General features: G+C 37.5%; 1 protein-coding gene across 1 annotated transcript in view; it reads right to left on the bottom strand.

Annotated features, from left to right (window-relative positions):
* Nucleotides 1–9,988, bottom strand: part of samd4a (sterile alpha motif domain containing 4A) — a 50,086-nt gene that overhangs the window by 21,478 nt on the left and 18,620 nt on the right. The window contains exon 4 of the mRNA XM_016492398.1: nucleotides 983–1,507. Coding sequence (XP_016347884.1) covers nucleotides 983–1,507 — 525 coding nt within the window. The remainder of the gene's footprint in view (nucleotides 1–982; nucleotides 1,508–9,988) is intronic.

The following is a 9,988-nucleotide window of genomic DNA, read 5'->3' on the forward strand; positions in this document are numbered from 1 at the left end:
AATGTGTTTTTTGAACATTAAAGCATGTCAACATATTCTGTTACACCAAATACACAAAATAATGATCTTTAAAAAAGCATCATATGACCCCTTTAAATATAAATAGCAATAGTGTAGGCCATGTTGTTAATTTTTAGCATGTTGGAAGGTAGTTTTTTTGGGCATAAAATGAAAAAAAATGTTGTTTTTGGTAAATGCCCAAATGAGTCAGAATTGAATCAAATCCAAATTGCAATTAAATACAAATGAAAGCTTGTGAATCTGAATCAAACTGAATTCAGGAAATCTGTATCAATATGCAGCCTTAGTTTACATGAAACAGAGGGTTACCCTAAACCGTTTAACACAATAAGCCAAACGGAACAGCAGTATTTGTCCAGTGGACAGATAAGATAATATTTTTAAAGCCTACATCCTGAGGCTGCTGGAGGTGAGCTGTGAAACCAGTCCTTTGTGTTGTTAAGTACTCTTAAGTAGTCAAAAATAAAGAGGATCTGGTGGAGCAGTGCTTTAAATGTGCCCTTATTTATATCCTCAGCTGTCTCCTTCATCAGAAAAAAAGACCCTTGCATTCTTAGCTGGAAATATCGTGCTCTGACCACAGATATGTTCAATCTGAATATCTTTGTTACGTCCACAGCACAGCAGTGCCGCAAATACATGTTTTTTCCTCTCATTTCGTGGGCTATCGTACTTCTGAATGCTCTTACATCTGAGAGATAAACTTCAAGTCATTAGTACAACATCTGAACTGTCCAGGAGGATATGAGTGGGGATTTGAGAGGGTCACAATAATATCAATGTTGAAAGATTTGACATCTTGCTAGTCTGGATCTGCAGCTGTTTTAATCGCACTTGCCAAAGACGAAACAGACAAAATAGCAGCTAGCTTATATGAAACACCTGTGGTTATGGACAGACTAAGCAATGGGAGACAGACGGCATCCCACGTTAAGCCGAAAGTGAAGAATAGCCCACTCACTTGTGTTGGTCCCACAGCCTGTACCTACAGCATTGATAGTGGAGGGCACAGAGGATGATGGGTACAGTGAGAGGTGCCCATTTTCGCAGCCCTGTTGCTGCTGATGCTGCCAACTTCCCAGCCCAGAGTCCCTCGAGCCCTGCCAGCCGTTCAGACGGTCGTCCGACCCGTAGCGCTGGTGGTGGGGATAGAGGTGTGGAGGCTGCCCATGGTGGGATGAAGGCGCGCGCTCAAGGGAGTCTCCAGTTCCTCGGGCGGCCGCCCGCTCCTCCAGGTGGTTGAGCCAGAGGGCGAGGTTCCCCCGGTCCTCGAGGGAGGTTGCGGGGTGGATGAGGGCGTAGGACAGAAGCTGCCTGCTTTCCTCTAAGTGCCGGCCATGTTCAATGGTGTGGCCCAAGATCTTCGGCAGGAGACTCATGTACTCCACCTTGGCCTCAACGTTGCCCGGTTTGAGTAGAGGCAGGTGGGTCAGAACCAGAGAGATAACCCGTTCTTTCGGCTCACTCTGCCACTGACTGATCACCACTGCAAAATAAGAAAAACAAGAATTAGCATCTTAACATGGAAGTTTACAGAAAAGAGCATCTTAAATAAAATTAAATAAATATATAATATACAATAAATATATAATTAAAAATAACTTCAAAGTTTTGCATACGTTTACAGAAAGAACATCTTAAAATAAAATAAAATAAAATAAAAGTTTAGCACATTTTATTTTCACAGAAAAGGTCACCTTAAAATAAAATCATATAATAAAATAAGTGGAATTCGAAGCTTAGCACAAGTTTGCAGAAAGAGCACCTTAATAAAATAAAATAAAATAAATAGAATTGTAAGTTTGGCATAAATTCTCAGAAAATAAAATAAAATAAAATAGGAGTTTAACATGGGATAGATATGGTTTATTGCATTGCATGGAAGGTACACAGTGATATATGCCTGGATGAAATAACATGGACAGGTCATCCCTGTTTTTACTCTTCCTTTAAAATAACTGCTGCATTTTAAGCATTTGGTGAGGACACTATTCATAACCAGGGTCATGCAACCTATTGTAACACGCCTCACAAATGAACTGTAGGAACTATAGATACTTTGAGGTCACGGCAGAGGCTTTGTCCACCACCAATAATAGAGAACGCCGGCCACAGAGTGAACTTCTACATCACGTCTATGACTCATTTATTCTCTGGGTCTGTCGTTACTTTGGACATAGAGGCACAAGTGGTATCCAAAAACATCTTTTTTGTAGGCCTAATGATATATGATCATAATCTCATGAAAGCTGTCAACAGCATGTCCAGTTCTATTTCACCCCAAAATCAAAAGAAAGATATTGTTTTCCTAAAGAAATTGCTTAGTTTTAGGAACAATTGTTTTTTTCATATTAACCTACAATGAAAAGAAAAATGTAATTTTAATAGCATATGCAAAAATAATTATATATTATTTAAACGCTAAAATATGTATACATCATTGTAGTATGCTCTGTCCTGCCTTTAATGTTGACAATATTAAATTAAATTACTAAAATGTAAAATAACATTTTTAAAGTGTCATTTTCTTCTGACTTTGGGATAAAATGTGACCCTGATATGTTTTCACCAGTACACAAATACAGAAAATAAACATTACCATTAGATCAAGAGAAACATTTTGTAGTTTAAAATGACAATGATTGTAGCATTAATAAAACAGGATCCTAAAGGTTTCATCAGTGTGTGTACGAGTAGAGATGTTTCAGCGGTCTTCTGTCATGTTTAGCATGAAGCTATGCTTGTTTAGACCTCATACCAGTGTCATGCCAGAAGCAGGCGCATAGACTTGAGGACGACTGTGGACTGATGATTAAGTGTCTCTCTGGGAGTCTTTTTCAGGCACTTCCATTTTTACTGATGGGCCACCGGGATTCTAGAGGGCAAGCAGACAAACCCAGTCAACACCTCCTGGTGGTCCTTTACTTATGAGGCTATTCAAACCCACAACTTTTCAGTTACTTACCCAGATTTTAAATCAACATCCATTTATTACAAAGCACAATAAAATAGTGTACATTTGATCAAGTTCATATCCTCAGTCAATACTAATTAAGACCATGTGTGTGCAACCACAATCACAAACCACTTAAAAACAGGTGGTGTTAAAAGGAATAGTTTACCCAAAAATTAAAATGAGCAGAAACTTGTCTTACTCTCCGGCCATCCAAGATGTAGATGAGTTTGTTTTTTCATCAGAACAGATTTGGAGAAATGTAGCATTACATCACTTGCTCACCAATGGATCCTTCTGCAGTGAATGGGTGCCGTCAGAATGAGAGTCCAAACAGCTGATAAAAACATCACAGTAATCCACAAGTAATAAACATGACTCCAGACCATCAATTAACATCTTGTGAAGTGAAAAGTTGTGTTTTGCAATAAACAAATTCATCAAAGCGTTTTGAACTTCAAACCATTGCTTCTGCTCAAAATGTAAGTCCTCTATCCATAATATTGGTTTCTCCAGCAAGACAAAAGTACTCTCATCTGAATCAGGAGAGAAATAATATGCACCGATGAAGCACCGTTTAAAAGTGAAAACAGTGAAAACAAATATGTGGTTGGATTTTGATGTAAGAGGACAACAGGGGATGGACTTTTTCACTGGAGAAAGTGTTATTATGGATTTTGGACTGGTATTTTGGCCAGAAGTGACGGTTTAAAGTTAAAATGCATTAATGATGGATTTGTTCATTTAAAAACATGCGGCTTTTCACTTCACAAGAAATTAGTTGATGAACTGGAGTGTGAATTATTGTGATGTTTTTATCAGCTGTTTGGACTCATTCTGACGGCACCCATTCACTGCAGAGGATCCACTGGTGAGGAAGTGATGTAATGCTACATTTCTCCAAATCTGTTCTGATACAGAAACAAATTTATCTACATCTTGGATAGACTGAGGGCGAGTACATTTTCATTTTTGGGTGAACTATTCCTTTACAGGGATGTGCAACGTTTACAAGATGTGAAGAAATATGTAAAGTTTAAAAAAAACAAATTAGATTAAAGTGCTGCTTAGTCAGAAACACAAGAGAATTCTTCATAAATTACATCCAATGAGTGATGAGAGAAGGTTACACGTCCACCACTATGTGTCACCACTCAGCGCGGTTCAGTTTGTGCTTTGCCAAAGGTTGTGATGAGTTTATCTGGTAATAAAGTCCTCATGACCCTCAGGCACACTCCTCTACTAAAATTAGAGCCCAGCATTCAACTTGGCCAGCGTCCTGCTCTACCTCAGCGGTTGCCAGCTCCTCTATGGCTCCCACACTCCTCCATCATTACACAGTTCTTCTTCCTTCGCTCCACCCATCCAGCTGGATACAGAGGGAGTGCTGCTGCTAAAACAATGCAGCTTACTCATCTCAAGGATTCTGACTTCCTCTGCCACCATCCCCCCATTCACTTCCTTCAGGATCCGATCGCAGAGCTTCCAGAGAGACGTCGGACCTTTCTCACACTATCCCTTTCCTTTATGGCTCATCGCTGAATCCTACATCTGATATTTTGCAAGAACAGACCCACCAGATATTGCTAAAATCATGTGTCAGCCACGCATGCAAATTAAATTTTACTGACGGTGACAGTTTTTTGTGTACTTGCATTACGTTCTGAGTCTGACACATTTCTGAACATAGCAAAACTCATTTTGAGATGCACTAATATTAAACTGCTGGCCAAAACTGACTGATTAACAACCATGTCAGATATTAAAATTCGATATCACATCTAAACGGTGTTATTTTAGTATTATTTACAAAATATTATACTATCTTGAATTAGTGTTTATTTTGATATTTTCAGTTTTCATTTAATTTGAGTTCAAGTTTTAGTAATTATGTTATGTGCTTTTGTCATTATTATTAGTTGTTGATCTTAAGAAATATTACTTTATAGTTTACATTTATTTTTATATCAGTTTTAGTAATTATAGGACTACAACCTAAACTTATTTTAGTTAGTTGTCAAGGCAACAATTTTAATTTATCGTTTAGGTTTTTTTCGTCTAAAACGTATATTTTCTTTTAGCTTTAATTAAATTACCTAAAACTATTTTTAATAGTTTTAGTTAACAATAAGAATACTGTTTCTGAATAAAATAAAATAAAATACTAAAAACAAAACAAATAAACAAACAAAAACACTCAAATAAACTGTTTTTTACATGATTTGCTAGAATTTCTTTTAGGCATCACATCACTATAATTTAAAAGTGTTATTAAATTATTATTATTATTTTTAAGATGAACTTCAAGTGAGCATTAGATGACTTTAAAGGTCATCTAAATGTAAAATAATCATACAGTATATATATATATATATATATATTAGTGCTGTCAAATGATTAACGAAAAGAATTCGTATGATTAATGATTAGAAACGTAGTGAAGGCAACATTCTGCAGGGAGTCTGTGAATCACAGTTGATTCACAGCGGTCAGTCTAAGGAAAGCCCTTCTTTAAGGCTCCACTGAGTAATTTTTACACAGTAAAACATTGCGTTCTAGTGAACTCCACGTGGCGCCTGCTCTCAGCAAACAGAGCTTTCAAACATCCCTGCGTTCGGTCGTAATTTGTATTTCCTCCGCCCCTTCCACTTAACCTTCCGATTGGATTAAAATAGAAGCTGCTCTTCAACAGCACAATGTTTGAGTACACAAACTACTCCAGAGGAGCGAGGCCTGAGCAAAAACACTGAGAAACTATTCCTCCTGAGCCTCACTAAACTTTATGAGGAAGTCAATGAATTCAGTCAACTGATTCGTTCAAAAAACTGATTCATTCAGGGACAAAATAAGTGACTGCTAATTTCAGAATATCATACAATACACTACAATACATTATTTATTTGTAAAACAAATTGACCAAAGTGCTGTACAGAATAGAATAAAAACTCTGAATGAATAAAACAAGACTATTACATTTAAAACCCAACAATAACAAAACAACAATTAAACCAATGATCAAGAGGTATTGAAAGCTAGAGAGAATAGATATGTCTTTAGAGCAGACTTAAAAGCAGAAAAAGAGGGGGCTAATCTAATATCTAATCTAATATCATACCATCATTCTATTCCTACAATTTAGTATGCTAACATGCTATTTTGAATTTAACCACTGTCTTTATGAGTCACAAATTCAATAAACTGATTCATTCAAAATTACTGATTCATTCAGAAATTGTTGACAACTTTTTTTTTAATTATTATTAGTATAGGACAGTGTAGAAGTGACAGAAAGTGAAGTGGGAGAGAGAGAGAGAGGGGGGCGGGATCGGGAAAGGTCCTCAAGCCGGGATTCGATCTCGGGAAGCCTGTAGCACAAAGGCACTATATGTCGGCGCGCTACGGCTATCAGCAATTAATTCAGAAATTCATTTTTTTTTATAAGCTTCACACTGAATCATTAATCATTTGTATGCACTGTTTTGGAAACAGACTAAGAAAATAATGGCATGATGTAATTAAAACACATTGAGAGAACTGATAATTGATAATGCAAATAATTGTTCATGATATCATTTTCTTCTTTTGGAAGGTCCAACAAAACTTGCCCACTTACACTACCATTCACAATTTTGGGGTCTATTATATATATATATATATATATACTTTATATATGAAATGTTATTACACTGGAATGAAACTGTCTGTCTTTATCAGTGAGTCAATGAATCACTTAATCAACTGATTCGTTCAAAACAGATTCGTTCAGAAACAAAACAAGTGACTGGCTGAATTGGTTATTTTGATGTAATTTTTACATATAAAGTCAGAAATGTCAGAAATGGTAAGAGTAGTATGCTAGTATGCTACTTCAAATTCAGCCACTGCCTTTAAAAACAAGTCACTGAATCAAGCGTTAAACAGATTTGTTCAAAAACACATTCAAAACACAAACTTTTTTATGAATGAGTCACTGAATCATTTATTCAACTGATTCGTTACTCAATGTAAATTCCTGCTTACTGATTAGGCTATATGAGATGTTACATATGAAGCAAATAATCTTGTGTTGTGAATGGAACACAATTATCCTTTTACATCAACAGACATTAAACAAACAGAAACACTGACAGACATGCTGTTCAGACAGAGATGGGTGGTTAAACCCAAGCAGTGCACATTAGAGACCATTCAGCCGTCCATACGCAGACAGATGTTTTCCCCTTTTTAATTAGATGAACTTTGCGTCACTTTTAATGAGAGTTAACATAAACCCCCTGCAGGCCGCTGTAACAGCATCAGTGCCCCTCTTGACCTGGATACACGCCTCAATAACACTCAACCCCCCATCGTATGCCACCAGATGCTCCATTAACACTAGGGACACAATTGGCGGCTGATAAAAACACACGCACAGTCATACAAACAGTCATGCACACGCCCACGTCTGCATGGGAGGAGATGTGTTTGTCAGACACATGATTCTCTCGTGCTAAAAACAGGACGGCCACAACACCGACTCCAAACACCGGTGGACTGGCGATAACACCCTATTTATATGAGACCACCAGAGACTGCATCAGCTGAACCACACACCCTGTGCTGACACACTGCACACAGTAAGGTCAGCGAAAGACAAGGGATCAGAGGCTGCTTTTGCGACCTCGCTGTCACCTTTGCTCCTTTACAAAAAATACTGATATATCAGATAGTAATTCCATGTTACAGTTGCATTTATATGGTACTTTTTAAATATTTCATATACAAGCATTAAATTATACTGATTAAATTACATAAAAGTATTTATATATATCAACTTTTTACCTTTTTGTTTATTTTTAATAGTCCTGCGGTGTGATAAATGAAAATAAAAATTGTACTGATTAAATTATACTTTAAATTACACACACACACACACACACACACACACACACACACACACATATTATATTATATTATATTATAATTATTTTTTCGCAACTTTTCAATCAGCTTTTTGCCTCTTTATTTTAAATAGTTCTGCAGTGTGATAAATGAAACAAAAATATTCCATGTAGCTTCCAAATTAATATGAGGTCATAAAAACTACATGCACAATTATAATATGAAAATGTGGTTTAAAGTACTTTTAGATGGACTAAATCATGTCACCTATAAATTCCCTTCAAATCTCTTACAAGATAAAGCTCAAAACAAAATAAGAGCATCACACAAAAATACAGTAAAACAGTAATATTTAAAATATTACTACAATTTAAAATATAACTTATTCCAGTGGTTGCAAAGCTGCTCAAAAAATATTTCTTATTATTATCAATGCTGAAAACAGTTTGCTGCTCAATATTTTTGAGGAATCATGATTTTTCATATTTTTGATAAATCTTTTGAGAAAACATTGCAGGTATAAATGTTTTTACTGTCACTTTTGATCAATTTAATATATTTTTAAAAATCATATTGACCCCAAAGGTTTGAACGGTAGATTACATACTAAAAGTACTTGAGCAGTACTAACAAAGCAGAGTTTTTTACAGTTGTAAAAACAATATTATGGTAATAACATGGTGTCTCTTGGTAAAGTTCATAATGTGGCTGCATCCATGGTGATCCTGGGCTCAACCATTGTCTTGTTAGCACAACAAACACAGCAAGAGTTGGTTTAGAATGGGATCATTCCTTTTTTATAGTTGTTGAGTCAACACAGTAAGGACACAATGTGCTCCTAGGACGATGATGCACCGCTTTTAAATCGCTTGTGAGGGAGACACACAACCTCAGCTCAGATTCACAAATAATGCCAATATGCACCAGACACAGGAACCAAACCTGCTGTATAACACATCAGAAGGTCTAAAAATGAGGTCTGTCTGTACTTTTTTCCACTTATGAGGGGAAAAAACAACTTTGGAATTGGTCTGTGGACACAGTACGAACTTGCATCGAGAAGATTTTTCCAGGAGGGAAAGTGGGGAAAGGAAAAATGGCCTATTTGGAAAAAGTGGCTAGAGAGTGAGAAGAGAAAGAACGAGAGAGAGAGAGAGAGAGAGAGAGAGAGAGAGAGAGGCCCCACCCATCCCTCTGGCTGCTTGCTCCAGCTCAGCAGTGCGGAATGTGCTGGCATACCACAGGTCCAACAGAAGAATGCACAGTTTCCGACTGGGGTGCGTTGCATCCGAAACGACGCTGGTTAGACACATACCTTCTTTTTGAGATCATCCCCCTCAACGCTACTTTAGCAAACACTTCCTTAAACGGGCTCCCCAAGATCTAATGCATTCAGCAGAGTAGTGGGTGGAGAGAAATACAGAGCATCAATGATATGGAGAAAGGACAGGGAGGGGAAGAGAACGAAAGAGAGGAGAATTACCGTATGGCTAAACCAAACAGCATTCCACCTAATGACCAGTGGAAACGCTTCCATGTGAAGGACAGAGCCCCATTGAAAAGATTCCCAGGAGTCTGGAATAAGACACTCCTGCGAGTGGGAAGCTGAGAGAAAAGCCTCAGATGACACTCCAAGAAGTAACTGAGGAAAGAATGAAAAAATGACCCAATCGACGCGTGGTATCCTGAAATGACACCCACGGGGAGCGTGCGTGAAGCTCTGGAGAGGCTGACGCTTTAGTTGGCAGAGAAAGAGAGAGAAGGAAAGAACGTAAGAAGCCCCTGTTGAACTTTAGTGGTCCCACCTTTCCTCAACAGCAGCTTTAACAGGCAATGGCTCTGTCCCTACAGGTCTACACAGGCCCGGACCCCACCGGCACCCTGTCTGGGCCTTACAGTGCACTAAAACTCAGCATGTACAGTAGCTGGGCAAAGCCATACAGATGAGAAATTCATTGTTAACCCTTTCCATTCCCAAGATGAAGGTGCCCATATAGCATCGTAGCCTCTGTCTACTAGTGTTATTTCTAGTTGAGAGCAAACCAACTAGCCCTCATCAAAGAAATTACGTTTTGTGTAGTTTGAAAAAATATATTTACCAAAAAGAAAAAAAATACATACACACACATATAT

The sequence above is a fragment of the Sinocyclocheilus anshuiensis genome, unplaced genomic scaffold, assembly GCF_001515605.1.
Source record: "Sinocyclocheilus anshuiensis isolate Anshui unplaced genomic scaffold, SAMN03320099.WGS_v1.1 scaffold222, whole genome shotgun sequence".
NCBI classification, from domain to species: Eukaryota; Metazoa; Chordata; class Actinopteri; order Cypriniformes; family Cyprinidae; genus Sinocyclocheilus; species Sinocyclocheilus anshuiensis.